We start from the raw sequence: 14,894 nt of genomic DNA, 5'->3' as shown, positions 1-14,894 counted from the left end.
TTCTCCTTAACCAGTTTTATTATTTTTAGTTATTATAGTTTATTGACATTTTAAAATTTTAGATATTTTTTTATCTGGATGCTGCACGGGAAGAGTTTTACCCATCTCACCAAGTATCACCTGGAATCTCTTGCTCCTAACCAACTATTTGCATGGGTGATAAAGTAGTTACAAAATGAGTTCCTGCTGCGACATGTTGAGTTTGTAAGAAAAGGCAAGAGAGGTTGGCAAGGTGACTGGGAAATGTAGGTGTGGACTCTTGTTTGAAGATGGCTTCTATGTCTAGATTTGGTGTCCCTCTGTTGCTGGGAAGCATCTTCGTCTGTTTCTACATATATACACAAGCCTGCAAAATGACTGAAATGAGTCTATTATTGACAGAGAGTGCAGAGCTGTCCAGTTAATCATGTCAGGAAAAACTCTGCAAAAATTCTCAAGCTCTAATAACAGGTGGTGGTAATAAAAGATCTGTAGTTGTTACCTTCAGGAAATGCCACAAGGCAGCCTTGCTGACTTCATTGTGGATTAAATTGTGTTAGCCAAAGTACTGAACTATCAGAATTGATTTTCCCATAAGTCTGGAACTGTAAGGAAAAAAGTAGGTAACTCAAGAGGTTGGTTGTGAAAGACAGGGAGGCTCTTTCTTCATGGCTGCTTGAATGAACAACAGTAAATAGCATCCAGTAGTTGTTGCCATCAGGTAGATTTTCCAAGGCTTCTGTAAATTAAGCTGTTGGTCTCAGCAAACTGTGGACACAGGCCTGCTTATACAGATGCAGTACTCACTGTAGTAAGAACAGTGCCAGCACTAACAACTGAAAGCTTCATTATCACGGCAGCTGACAGCTTGCAACTTCCCACAACCTCTCCTGGAAGCCAAGGAAGCTCAGCGCATAGTGAAAGAGCGAAGTGAGAATATCATGGAAGGTGCATACTTGCTATAAAAGTGGAGTTATCCTAAAGATTTCTACTCTCTTCCTTTTTGACTTTGAAGCAAGGATAGGCTTTTTGCTGCTTTTTGTGGCCAGCTGATGATCTATTCAAAATGAAATTTGATCTTAAAAAAGCTCAGGCTATTCACGTAAGTGAGCTGCAGTAGGGAAGCAGTAGGAGCTGATGACCTGACTGCAGCATGGGAACTGGATGGAGTATGTTAACCAGGCAGAACGTCTGCTGCTTCCAGAGGGCTGATGTTGGTTAGGGCTTTTTTCAGCTGTGTCATTCCACTGCTCCATCAGAAAGAGGATATTCTTTACTGAAAGTCACTCAAATGCTGTTCACCTCTTTTCCAGTGTCTGCAATAAATGTGTCTCAGGAAGATTAAAAGTAAGGAAAGGATAAACATTGCTGCAGTGAAAGTATGCCCAGGAGGAACACCAGCAGATCAAAAGCTTGAGCTGAATTTAACTGAATACATGCGTCTTTGCTGAATTTGCCTGGAAAGGCAATTTCATATTATGTATTATGCTTTATACTGGTAGTCATTTTCTAATTAAAGCTTTAATAAAAAAACCTGTATATCCTCTGCTTTTTCCTTATGTTGGAGAAAATACAGCAGCACTAAGAAATTATTTATTTTCAGTGGATGAAAAGATTGTTTCACTTATTATAATACTTAATTACGAGCTGACATTCTCTTTCCTTTCTCTCATTGTGTTTATCCTGGTTTTCTCCTTTTGCTCTCTCCAACTCCCTTTCCCTGCTCTCTCCCATCCACAAATCCGTCACATCCCCACAGGGTGCCCTGCCATTCGATGACGACAACTTGCGGCAGCTGTTGGAGAAGGTGAAACGTGGAGTGTTCCACATGCCACACTTTATCCCTCCGGACTGTCAGAACCTCTTGCGGGGGATGATTGAAGTGGATGCCTCGAAACGTCTCACGGTAAGGAAGCATTTGCTGTAAGTCATGTGCTCAAGGTGTTGTTTGTCACCTCATTGCAGTTACACTTGACTAACTAAGGTAACTTGGCTTACTGCCGTTTCTGTGCATTTCCTCCTGAGCAAAGTATGAGTGAAGTTGGTGGAGTTTTGGGAAGAGGTTACTCACCTTCCCTTTTAAATGATGGGTCCAGATTGCCTTTATGATGCTTCTCTATCTTCGTAATTCTTCCTCATGTGCTGCAGCGGGTATTTAGAATGACTCCTTCATAATCTGATCACAGTGCTACTGACCCATTAGCACATTTTGGAATCTGCCTGGGCAGTCTGGCTCTCCTGGTGGCTGTGCCAGTTTATCAGGGACGTGATGTAATTGCTTGAAGGTCAAACACAGTACGCTCCTTTTTCATTTCTGACAAAAGTGTGACTTCTCACTTCAAGCCACACAGCTGCATTGTATTCTGCCCTATGTGTGCTCTGCATTATCTTCTAGCAGCCTTCAGAGCAGGTGCCTTGTAGTCTGCTGTTTCATGTTGTGCCCTGTGGTCCTGAGCATGATTAGGCCCGCAGTGCTGAGCTCCAGGCATTCAGCACTGCATCTTTGTAGCTAGGATATAGCCCATCACTATGACAGAGAGCCTGCATGGATGAGCACTGTGTAGTGATTGTATCCTTCATTAACGCTGTGTTAATGTTTGAGGGAATTAAAAAAAATTAGCAGTTAAAATCATTTTGGAAAGCAAGCTTGCCTGCTTGTCCCTGGAAGCTTCAGCCTTTATGGGTACATTGCCCTTGTAAATCCTATTGTCAGGCTCTGCTGATGATTTTATACAGATCTACTAAGCTCACAGATTCTGAGTGGGAGTATGTATAAAGAAATGTAAATTTAAAACTCCTCCTGGTTCTTCAGTCTGCTAAAATATTTATAAATAAACTTGCAGATCAGTGCTTGGCCTCTCTATTGAGATTGCTAACAACAGCATCAGTCTTCACCAGCTGTGATGGTGCTTTTGGGATGCAGACACCTGTCTGCTAAAAAGTGAACTTAAACTCCCTTCACAGCTCTCTTTACAGTATTACCTGACAGCTGCAGCCAGGTTTTTATTTTGTTCATTACAAAACGAGGTCATATTCTGTTTGGAGATGTAGGTGAGAAGTTCTTTGTGGTATTACTGGTATCCTTACCTTTGCAAACCTAGTAGCTGTGACATTGCAGTGAAAGAATAGCACTGATATAAAACCAAGTATATATATGAAACACTTTAAAAGCCCTTTTTCATTAGATTTTTAACATAAGAATGAAAACAATTATTTTTTCCAAGTATTTTCGTGGACAGAATGCTGCAGAGGCAAGGGCTGTATCCTAAGACCGGAGAGCTGTTCTCTATGACTAACTCACTAAGCCAGTCTCTGTATGTTTCTTTTCCATAATGTAAATTTAACAGTATGCTTTACCTCACAAACTAGATGGAACAAAGCAGTAAGGCAACAGAGGGTAGGGGCCACAGTGGGTGGATAGATTAGACCTTGAATGATGAGTGTGCTGCCTTTTGCCTCCCAGATACATAGACTACTGCTCTTGCTCAGGAAACCAGCACAATACAGAACAGATGAAATGTTCTTATTTTTCTCTCAAAGATCTTAGTGCAGATGGCTTGAGTATGCCAATGAGCACAGATCATCAGACATCAGATCTTCTTCAAAATGTTAGGATTTAATTTTGCCAGAGAACACTCTAATTTCTTAACTTTGCCTGAAGATTTAAAGCTGTGTGGTACAGCAGAGACTGTACACGCACAAGAGTGAAAAACATTAAGGTAAATTAAGGTCCCATAGTGATCCCCCCATTTTCTTGATCAGAAAGAAGCTCTTATTTCCTTAGGGAGGAATTGTTATTGACAAGTACTCAACACTGGATTGTGACTAAGAAATTGAAGTAAAATGCATGTAAGAGCTGAGAGCTGAGAGGAAAAAGAATAGGTCTTTGTTACTAGCTGCAATCTTATTTTCATTATTGTAGGGTCTCTTGGTTTGCTGTCCCTGCTGCTGTCACACTTCCCTTTCTATGCTGTTAGTGTTGTGGGTACTTAAAGCGCCAGGCAGAATGGAGCTCTTTGTTTACTGCACAGGATCTAGGAATATGTAATTCATTTCAAGGAGAGGTCTGAATTTTATTTTAGCTGTGTCCTGCAAATAAAAGAGGATATAAGTATGGGTTTATTTGGAAGCCTGTATTCCTAGAAAATGTCTTACTTGAATCAATTTGATATTTATATAAAAAATGTGAGCAAAATTGTGGCTTGGGTACAATAAGGGCCGATGTACTGATCATTTGTTCAGTATCTTACTGGTGAATTCCACAGAAAAATGTAGTGATTATAGGGTCACTAGGATTTCTTTTTCTTCTATTTTTCACTTCTCTACTCTGCTTTGTTTCTTTTTTTCATATATATCTTTTTTCCTTTTCATCCAACTGCATTTCCCCCACTGCAGTAATTGCCATTTCACAGTACACCCACACCTTCCCCAGTCCATCTGTTAAAATGATCAACAAAAACAGATCTAACTTTCATGTTCAACTGTCGTCGTTAGGCTTCGGTGTTAGAGCTTGAGACAATTATTGGAGGAGAGGGCACTCAGAAGTATTGTTGCTGGCCCTTTCCTGCCTTAGGAAGTTGGCATTATGTTTTGTTATATATGAGTCATTTATAGAAAGAGGACTTCATTATGTCTTAGTGGAATAAGGTTCACACTCACCGTGTGTTCTGTAGTCTGAAGGATGGATAGTCAGATGTGCCTGAGTGCTACCCTTTACTAGGCTTGTTCAGCTAAGCATGCTTTAGGTAAAAGAATCCATGTTTTTCTTTCAGTAGAAGGAGCCCCTGGCTGCTGGGTGTGGTATTTCTGACTGCCCATGCTCAGTAAAGATTAAATCAAACAGGCAGTACTGCAAAGGAGGAATGCTGAGGCGGTGGGAATTGGAGTGAGTTTCCCTGAATAGCACAGCCTAAAAAAACTTGACTTAGTCTACCTACATGATGTCTGAGAGAGAATGTACTAGTCATCCACGTATGCGCTGGAGGTAATTATCAGGGAGAGAAGGTTTAAACTGAAGGAAGATACTAGCACAAAAAAAAATGTATGTCAAGTAGTTTCATGTCAAAACATGAAACTAGCCTGGAAATGAGAAGAAGCATTCTAGCCCTGTCAATGGGATATGGGGACAGCTTTCTATCAGAGGTAGTGTCAGGATGGAAAAGTGAACTACTTTTAGGTTTAGTAAGGCTTATGGAAGACAGTGGAGCTCTTGGTGCTTGCAGTACTGCAGGATATGATTCCTTTCAATTATGTGTACTTCGAAAAGTGAATGTGTTTTCCTTTGAGGTTTCCAATGACTCAGCATCTCTGCAGTGGAGAATTACAGTTCCTGTGGTGGAATCCATTTGCATTGTCTGACGCTTTCTTCCACAGAAACAGAAAGGCAAAGAGGAGAAGGAAGGAGCTTTGGTCCACTTTCCTGTTAAAGAAGAGTGAGCGTTGTCAAGAGTGTATGTACGACAAGTAGGGTCAGGGCAGATCAGTTATTGCACTGATCTATGGAAACTATTCCAAACTATGGATTGTGATAAAGCTGTTATTGTTCCCAGTGCTGACATTTTACTTGAGAATAAAATGACTTGTGTTGGATGTCCACATACATGTTAAGGCTGAAATATTAGCCAAGTTAAATTACCCAAATTTTTAGTCTCCTCTCCGCTGTTCTTTTTTTTTTTTTTTCCTGGAGTCTCCTGTATGCTATAGTGATATTATCTTTAATGCTTCTCAATTTCTAAAGCACGATAGAAAAAACGATGGAGGGAAAAATGATCCTGATTCCTTCTTTTTTTCTAGCTCTTTTGGTAAGATGCCTATCACATCATTCAAACTGTTTTACTTCACCACCTGTGGAGTGGAGGCAGTTGTCCAGTTGATAGGCAGTAAGCTTTTGGTTACCACAGGCCTATTCTTACAGTGTGCACTTAGCACAGCAATACCTTGCCCTTGTTGAGGTCCCTGGAGGCTGCTATAGTATGACTGCTGCTACTGATGGAAGTGACAGTTCTCCTGCTGTTGGTGCTATCAGCTTGAATGCCTTGGTCAGGAAAAGCCTGTATCTTGACATTATATAGTAGGTTTAAAGCTCAGACTAGAGAATCTTCTAACTGAAGAAGAATTATCTGAGATGTAGATTGAGTTAGTGCATGGATGGGCTTGAAACTGTTTGTTTTCTGGATGGGGAGGTTTGAAACCTGACATGAGTTCAAGCTCAGAAGCTCTCATCCTTTGGACTTTTAGAAAGTTTTTCTGCAGGTCAGAATGTTTCAGCTTGGCAACCAGTCTGCTAAGATCAGTACTGAGGATGTAGACGGCACTGTCTTGTTTTCCATCTGCCTGTCTGTCTCCATCTGTTGTTCCCTCTCAGTATTTAGACGTAAGCTCCTTGGGGGAGGAGACCTCCTTTTCTGATGAGCATGTACAGTTTTTCATCAAACTAGATTTAAGAATATGGGTCCTCAATGCTGCTTCAGTAATCAAGGTTAATATGTATAGGAAGTACTTCTGTGTAAAACCATTATGAAGGAGTTCCCTGACTCCTTCTATTGCAGCATTTTAGCTTGCAGAATCTCTCCTCTGACTGTGCATGTGCAATGGAGCTAAACATGTTTTGTTGTTTCAGAGATGACATCATGAGGCAATTGCCTGCGGTGGCTAGGGGATGTTAGGAAGCAGCATTTTAACAACTTCCATAAAATGGCCCTAAATTTGGCAAACTCATGTACAAACAGCAAGCAGAACACTCTGGGCTGTTAAATGCCTTTGTCACTTATATGCATTTAAACATTGTGTTTAAATGAAGGCAGGAGGAGTAAGATTAGCTCCCACTGTGTATCTCCCTCCCCTGCATTGCATAGTAAAAAGCATACAGACTTCTCCTTGTCAAAACCAATCGCCCTCCTGTAACCCTCCTGTCACTTTAATGCAGATGAAAAGCAACAAAGCATTAATTAATTACCTTTAAAAAAGCGGTGAAGATGTTGGCAGCAGCAAGTACGCACTTGTAATAACATTTCAATGCAATTACATTTGAATCAGAATAGAAATTGGTTTTATGGAGTACCATTCATATCTGGGGTATCCCTGAGTACTTCACAGCAATGATTTTGATGTGGATGGAACTGCAGATTTGTAGGTAAACAGCAGCCATTGTGTTCTCACATGAGAGCTCTCAGACACCTTCAAATAAACATATATCAAAGTGCTAGGGGGATTCTCTTAGAAAATTGCTGTGGGATCGTTAGCTCGGAGGAGGTTGATCAGCAAGAATGAGCAGAAGGGATTTCTCTTTGACATCTCCTCTGAAGGAGCCCAGGGGGTCTGTGACTAACACAGGAACTGGTGGCTCTTCTTTTTCCCTCTCTGACTTACAGAATGAAGTGCTGTTTTTCTGCATATTGCAGTCAAAAAGAAAAATGTGACCCACAGAGACAGAAAATGCAGCAGAAGAAGCAAGCATGAAAGAGACTTGGACATCGCTTAGCTGTATCATCTGCATCTTGTCTGAAATCATTAACATCTCTAACCCTCCATGTGGTGTATAGGAAATAAGGAGCAGAGATGCATCTCTGTCTCTTTTCAGTGGTATCCAGTGCCAGGACAAGAGACAGGGGACACAAACTGACACACAGGAGGTTCTCTCTGACCGTCAGGCAGCACTTCTGTGCTGCGTCAGTGCTGGAGCACTGGCACAGATTTCCCAGGGAGGCTGTGAGGGTGGGTCCTCCTGGGATGCTGTCTGGGCAGCCGGCTCTGCGCATTTCTGCTGGAGCAGGGGCTGGGACAGAGGGAGCCAGAGGGCCTGGGATTCTGTGATCTTACAGAGTGGTTCTACAAAGCAAAAGAGGCTCACTCCTTAACAGATTCTTGCTGTAGGAAGCACCTGATAACTAACCATTTTACAATCCTACCCTGTGAAAGGCATACACAATAGGCTCTTCTCATTTGTTTGTGCCTCAGCTTGCAAAGGCCAAGAGAAAGAAGAGTGCATCTCTAGGTTGACAGGAGAACATGCATAGATAGATATGGACGTTATCTTCTTGAATTAAGCCACTTAGGGGAAATGCCAGTGTGTCTTGAATACTCTGCCCTTCTTTTAATAGTGCAGGGGTGAAAGGACTTCTTAATAGAGGAGAATGTGATGAAAGGAATTCCTTTGTCAGAGGCCTGCAGTCTGGGGTTCTGTTGTATACTGCAACACCAGAATGAGCAGTAATAAGAAAAAAGACAGATGTGGCTCAATGTTCTCTTCTAGTTCAACTACCAGAGTTCCCATGTCTGGAAACCACATGATGTCAGGAGACACAGGTCTCACCTTCTGTCAAGCTTTCCTAGTTTGTATTCCCTTGTTTCTTTGTTTCTGATATGAGCCCTGTCTCACTTAAAAAATGATCTAATATAAAGCAGAAATGAGATCTTCTGGGTCTCCCAGGCAAGGAGCTGTTGTTCCATAGTACAGAGGCCTCTGATTCCTGCCTCTCTGCAGTGAACACTTACTTTCTATCAGTGAAATTTTGTTGTGTGTCTATTCCTCTATTGTGGTGTTTGTTTTTTTCTTCCCCTTTTGCTCCCCGATTCTCATTATTCTGGAATTGAAATGGAAAGTAATAGCAGGACAGCTGTCTCCGTTCTTTCAGACCGGTTTAATGGGCCAGTGGTTTCATCTTATAGCTTGAATTTCCTTCCAGCTCTCCACTGCCTCTCGCTCACATGTTGCACAAACAGCAGCCTGTTAGCAGTGAGCGTGCACATTGCTCTGCGTGTACAAAGGTTTTTCATAAAGGGAAAGCAAGAAATATCGTCCTCACAATGAATAATCTCTGACTATTGATAAAAATTGCTTTTCTGTTGCGACAGTGCTTCAGAGAATAACTAGGTTGGGAAGATTCTGCTGTTCTGCTGTAATCTGAACAGTCTGGGATTTCGGAAAAAGCTGTTGCTTTTTTTTCCCCCTGTCTTTGTGAAATATGTGGTCATTGTGTAGCACGTTTGTTGGCATCTGCTTTTCATAGATGGACAAAGCTACCGCTTTGGTCAGTCCTTCATTACATAGTAAAATGCTTGTGTGTGAAGCAGAAAAGAGGGAAGCAAAAGAAATTTGAACCTAAACTCAAGGTGTTGGAACTATAAACAGTATTTTTCGACATTAAACCTTATTCCAATGGGTCTTTAGGTTTTTTAATGGTAAATGTGAAGCCTAGCAAGCACAGTCTTGGCAGAACATGTCACAGGTACACACTTTGTTTTGTTCATGCATACTATTTCAGTTTTTATTTCCTTCTCTTGCTCTTTCCAAAACAAAGCTAGCAAAGAGCTTTTAGTGTAAACAGTCAGGCATTATGCACATATAGGAGGGTGCAGTTTATTATCTTCAATTGGATTGTAGAATGGAAGCAAGTAGGAAGGGAAAACAAATAGCCAAAGCATTTACCTGTGAAGCATTGTACTTATGTGTTTTCCTGGGATTTGCTCCTGCCTTGTTCCCTTTTCCAGAGTTACAGCCTCATGTACACTGGGGTGGGGTGAGGATGAGTGTGGTCTTCATGCAGTGAGAAGTTCCTCTCATTTGCATAGGTCCAGGTCTGGAATGGTAGACTTGGTCCTTACTAGAGACAAGTCTTGAGTGGGGATGTCTTATGGAGTTTCCTCTTATGTTTTGCAGAGCTAATTTCTTGTTTTCTTTTCTTTGCAGCTAGAACATATTCAGAAACACATATGGTATATGTAAGTAACATTTTAAATTCACTTTTGCATGCAGTCAGTATTGATCATGTTATGAAAGCTGGTATGCCAGGGATGTTTGAAGAGAGAACAATAGATTTTGAGAGCAGATTTCACACAAGTGGAGAAAGAGGAAGAGAACAGGAAGAATGTGTTTTTTTACCCTTTGCTACTAGTATATTTTCATCTCTGTAGCTTCACGCTAGTAATTTTGTTTACAGTGACTAACAATTGTCTGAAATAAGTTGTTCAGTCCAGCAGCTTGCTGTTTTAAAAATATACCTAAAAGTGACTGTGGTTTTTAAAGAAATAACAGTCATATTTGGTTTGCTCTTCAAGTGATACAGAGAATCCCTTGTAACACCATCTTGACAAGAAAGCTTTCACTTGTTCCTTCTTGGCATCTTGGTTTTTCTCTGAATTAGAAACAAAAGTGATTATATTGATAAGTAAGCACCTGTGAACAAGAGACTTTCTGTCTCAAACTCCCTGCTCCTTCTTCACAGCAAGCTAAGAGGCTGCTTGTGACCTTGTAACCTGTTGATGTGAGAGTAGCTCTGTGACTTGATTAAAAGCAGCAGTCTTGACAGTGAAGCAGGAGGTCTGTGAGAAAAGAATGCACCTGTCGAGTGGTTTGGGCATAAGGAAGATTGATGGCTTTTAGAAGTGACCTTGCACTCTTGTGTATCCCTTACAGCATTTCAACAAACCTAAGTAAATAACATTTTTTGTTTATACTCATGATAACTTCATTAACCTGAGGATATAAGGAAATGATACTTCAATACACGCTTCTGGTTGTTAGCATGCCTACACTTTCCCTGGGTGGGTGATAAGGAAAGTCCTACCTTCATAATCCTCCTCTCGCTGCTCTTGGGAAATATTTGAGGATGATATGAACTGATATTTAAGCCTGTCACTGGGAAAAAGAAACACCTTTGTTTTGATTTGTTTTGTTTTCTCTAAATCTATCTTATGGGCAGTGTTCAATTGCTGGCTTCACTGACTTCAATAGGACCCAAGGGCATTCAGCAGTTTGTAGAATACCATGTTTTCTTCTTAGTTCACCTGAAATGGTTACAGCACTCTGCCTGTGGCTTTTTCACATTCTCTGCAGTTCCCAAGTAACATGGCACCTTCCAAAACCAGAGAAGGACTTGAGTCTTGTTTGCTGCAAGTTTTCTTTTGTTTGTGTAGTTCTCATGGATGAGTGCAGGAGAAATGGAGGGGATCTCTCTAATTGTAAGTCTGAATTAGCTCTCCTGTAAAGTCTGACAAGAAATTCCAGAAGTAAAATCTGTTTATACCAGGCTAGGCAGTTGGTCCCCTTTGTTTCTTCATGGAGTAAAATCAGCTGACTTCAGTTTCTCTGTGTCTTGATTGAAAGTGGAATAGAATCGTAGAATCATGGAATCACAATAGGAAATAAAATTAAATATAATTGATTACTTTTATTATTGCTCTAACCATCCTTGAGATTTTTACATGCAGGTTTTCACTGATCAGAATATAGTATTCTCAGGCTCACATGCACAATTAGGCAGATATTTTTTATTGTAGACATAAACATTTTCATGTGTTTCTTGATGAAAATGGCATCTAATACTGTTCTTATAAGTATAAACTGGGTTTTGCAAAAGCTAGTTCTCCCTGCACTCCCAGTACAGTCAGTGAAGAGAGAGAAAGGCTCCTTCAGAAGAGTGTTCAGATTGCCTAAAGCAGAGTTTCTACTCAAAATAGCTTTTTAAATTAGTCTCTCTCATTCTCTCTCTACTGGCCATGGATTGACCTAAGGAAGTTAACCTTCTTTGGCTAAATTTAGTCTGTGAATAACCCTAGAACCTTCAAAACTCCACTACTTTCATCTGATAATGTTTCACAGCCTCTTTGCATTCATTTTGCCTGGAAGTATTGATGCTGGCAGAGAAGGAGTGGTTACAAGTGTTTGTCGCTGTGGCTGTTTTGCTTGTATCTTTCATTTTTTCTTTATTTCATTTGTAACTGCTGTCCTATGTAAAGTCTTTACCCATTGTATATAAGCTACTGACCTGGAGGTTGTACTCAGAACATGATAAGTCATAACATTTGATTCTTCAAATAAATATTCAGGATTTTGTGAAACTGTGGAAAAAAATTAATTGCATTCTCAGCAGACAGAAAGGTCTTGAAAGTTGGAGTAATGATTCACAAGCCTAAAAAAAAAGGAGAAACCAAAGAGAAACCTTTCATCACCAACCTCCACTTCTTATTCTTTCATCCAAATTAATTCAGTGAAGCTTTTAAACCATTTTTTAATTGAAATCATTTATTTTTACCTCAATTGCAGGTTATCATAAATCAGTGAAAAAACAGCAGCTGTTTTCACTTCTTTTTTTTAAATAAAACAAGAAGGCAGATAAATTAGCTGTTACAGTAAATACATACTTCTGTAGCACTGACTTATTGCCCTAATTGTGAAGATACCAAATGTACAAAAATCAGAAGAACAGTGGTACCAGTGCTGCTTTCCTTTGCTCTAGTGTAAATGTGCATTTCAATGAGATTCATGAGAGAATTTCATGGACAGACTGAAAAAGTCTGCCCTGTTCTGGAATCACATCCATTGTATGCACCATTCCTCACAAAAGAGGCAGGGTTCTAAAGCAGCAATTACATTCATGCAAGACTTTAAAATATATACGTGATTTGCAGTATTCATCGGTTGACATTGTTTGATGTCTATGTGGGTTGAAATGCAACAAATTTGTCACTCTGAACCAGACTGAGAATGGAACAGGCGATACAGGCATGCCAATCACAGCACAGACCTGGTGATTTTCATTTCCTGAAGCTCTGAATGCATTGCCAAATGACGAGGCACCTCTTTGCAGATTTTTCTTGTCCCTGATGAGTAGGTGTAAATATTCCTGCCTATGTCTGAGGCTGACCAGGTGCTGGGCATAAGGAAAAGCCACTTTTCATTGCATAGAAGATAATGAGTTGTGCTCTCCAGAAATAGCACCCAATCTGATGGATATAAAAGATGATTGCAGGTGATACTTGCTAAAGACTAAGACAACTAGTAGGAAACCTGGATTTTCTGCAAATTTTCAAAAGCTGTGATTTCTTTTTAATATCTCAAATTACCTCAAAGACCTCTGCTTTTAATGTAATAAATGACTAATGAAGTCAGCTCCTTCTAAAAATGATTTCCATACCGTTAGAAAACAAAAGCACTCAGCTGCTGTCCAAAGGTATGTCCTGCAAGAATTTATCTTAATGACAAGGTTCATCACTGGCTTTCGTTGTGCAAAGCTATGATCCTAGTCTTTGCTTTTTACCTGCTGGGAGTTAAATCCTGACACACTCTGAGTAATAACCAGCTGTCAGAGTAGTTACCTCCTGAAGATAGGGCACTCACAGAGTAAGACATTTCTTTGGTTGGGCAAGATTTCCCAATTTAGCTCTTAGATTTAAGGACAATATCATTTCTCAAGATGTAGAGACTTCTGTGAGATTTCATGGAGGCATCATAAGCTGTATTTGAGAGGCTGAGACCTTGAGCTTTTACGAATGATATTTCTTTACTTCCTTTCTGACCTACTCAAGAAAAATTAGGGTTACATTTAAATTGGAGCTGTTTTACTTCTGAAGGTACCTGGAGAGCTTGCTTCTGAGCCTAGACCACTTTAAGCCTTGGGAGTAAGTTCAGAATTTATGCTCGCCTTATTTCTGCCAGTATTAAAAGGAAGTCCTTTGTCTAAATTGCCATCTGATGCAGTTTAGCTATTCCCAATTTCTGTTGTCCACCCTGGGAGCTTGGACCCAACTGTCACATATTCACACCATGTAATAGAAAGGGAGGACCTCACCCAAAGAATATGTAAACCTCAACATCACACAGAACATCACAACAAACTCAAATATTTAGATGGATAGAGTTGACATAAGTTGCTCCTTGCCCAGCTGAATAAAAGCAGTGGATGGTCGGGGTGCCTGAAATATGTATTATTCAGTCTGTTAGAGATATCCTGACATTTTGACCTGTTTCTTGTAGCCAGAGCTTTTAATTGCAATGAATAATCAATATTTCCTGACTCTGGTGAATGGAATGAGAGGATTATGAAGGAAGCCTGTGTTAACTACTTTTAGAAGAGTAATATACTCAGTAATATACTCTGCCACTAATGGTGTGTTCCTAGCTTCTCCATTGACCTCAGGCATCACACTTGGGCAGAATTTTTTTAAAGAGAAACAGACGTTGTCATATTTTGGCATGTAAATAAAAAGCGTGATTTTGCCCCAAATCCTTTGAAGTCTGTCAAATGGGAACCTTGATAGTGAGATCTCTTAAGCCACATTGGAAGTTTCCAAGTATGAAATGGCTGCAGTGCTTGTTGTAATCAGAACTGGTGAAACGAGGGTTTGTTCACAGCTTGTTCTTTGAAAGGGAATCGTTCAGCTTGCACTTTTCATCCTGATAGCCTGAGGTCTGGCTGATGAGACAGCGTCTCTAAAATCATGTAGTGTTTTATAAATGTTTGGCATTAGGATGCTGAACAGCTGCTTAAATTATGAGGGCACTGGTAAGTGAGGTTCCTACTGCCTTTCTGACTGAATGCAGGCATTTCTCACAAAAAGACCAAAATCCACAAGGTGCTGATCACTCTCAGCCTTCACAGCAGTTTCTCCTGAAGAGAGTGTCTGTCTGGTTGTGAGATCTGGTCTCTCAGTGGGGATTGAACAAGCTATTTCCATCTGTTGCTGCAGGCTGCGTTTCGGAGTACAGGTTCATTTGTAACTCATGTTTCTTTTCTCTTCTTCTTTCCCTACCCTATTTCTCTCTGTTATCTTCTTCTCTCTGCAGAGGGGGTAAGAATGAGCCAGAACCAGAGCAACCAATCCCTCGAAAGGTGCAGATTCGTTCTCTCCCTTCATTGGAGGATATTGATCCAGACGTGTTAGATAGCATGCACTCGTTAGGCTGCTTCCGTGACCGAAATAAACTCTTACAGGACTTGTTGTCAGAAGAGTAAGCACTTGCTCAGACTTCATATCAGTTGGGTCTCCATGGGTTGGGATGCTTGCTGTCCTGGGGAAAGGTGGAGATGGCTTTGATATGTGTGTGGGTACGAGGGACCGGTATCAATCCCTCGCCCTCTGACTGCACAGTGGCCAGTGAAGTGGGAGAAAGCAAGAAGTCGCTGGGCATTTCTTAG

General features: G+C 40.6%; 1 protein-coding gene across 1 annotated transcript in view; it reads left to right on the top strand.

Annotated features, from left to right (window-relative positions):
• Positions 1–14,894, top strand: part of BRSK2 (BR serine/threonine kinase 2) — a 304,802-nt gene that overhangs the window by 237,465 nt on the left and 52,443 nt on the right. The window contains exons 13-15 of the mRNA XM_048948874.1: positions 1,739–1,885; positions 9,668–9,699; positions 14,543–14,707. Of these exons, the coding sequence (XP_048804831.1) occupies positions 1,739–1,885; positions 9,668–9,699; positions 14,543–14,707 (344 nt within the window). The remainder of the gene's footprint in view (positions 1–1,738; positions 1,886–9,667; positions 9,700–14,542; positions 14,708–14,894) is intronic.

The sequence above is a fragment of the Lagopus muta genome, chromosome 6 (assembly GCF_023343835.1).
Source record: "Lagopus muta isolate bLagMut1 chromosome 6, bLagMut1 primary, whole genome shotgun sequence".
NCBI lineage: Eukaryota > Metazoa > Chordata > Aves > Galliformes > Phasianidae > Lagopus > Lagopus muta.
The sequence above is the reverse complement of the archived record's forward strand: the minus strand, read 5'-3'. Positions and strand labels throughout refer to the sequence as shown.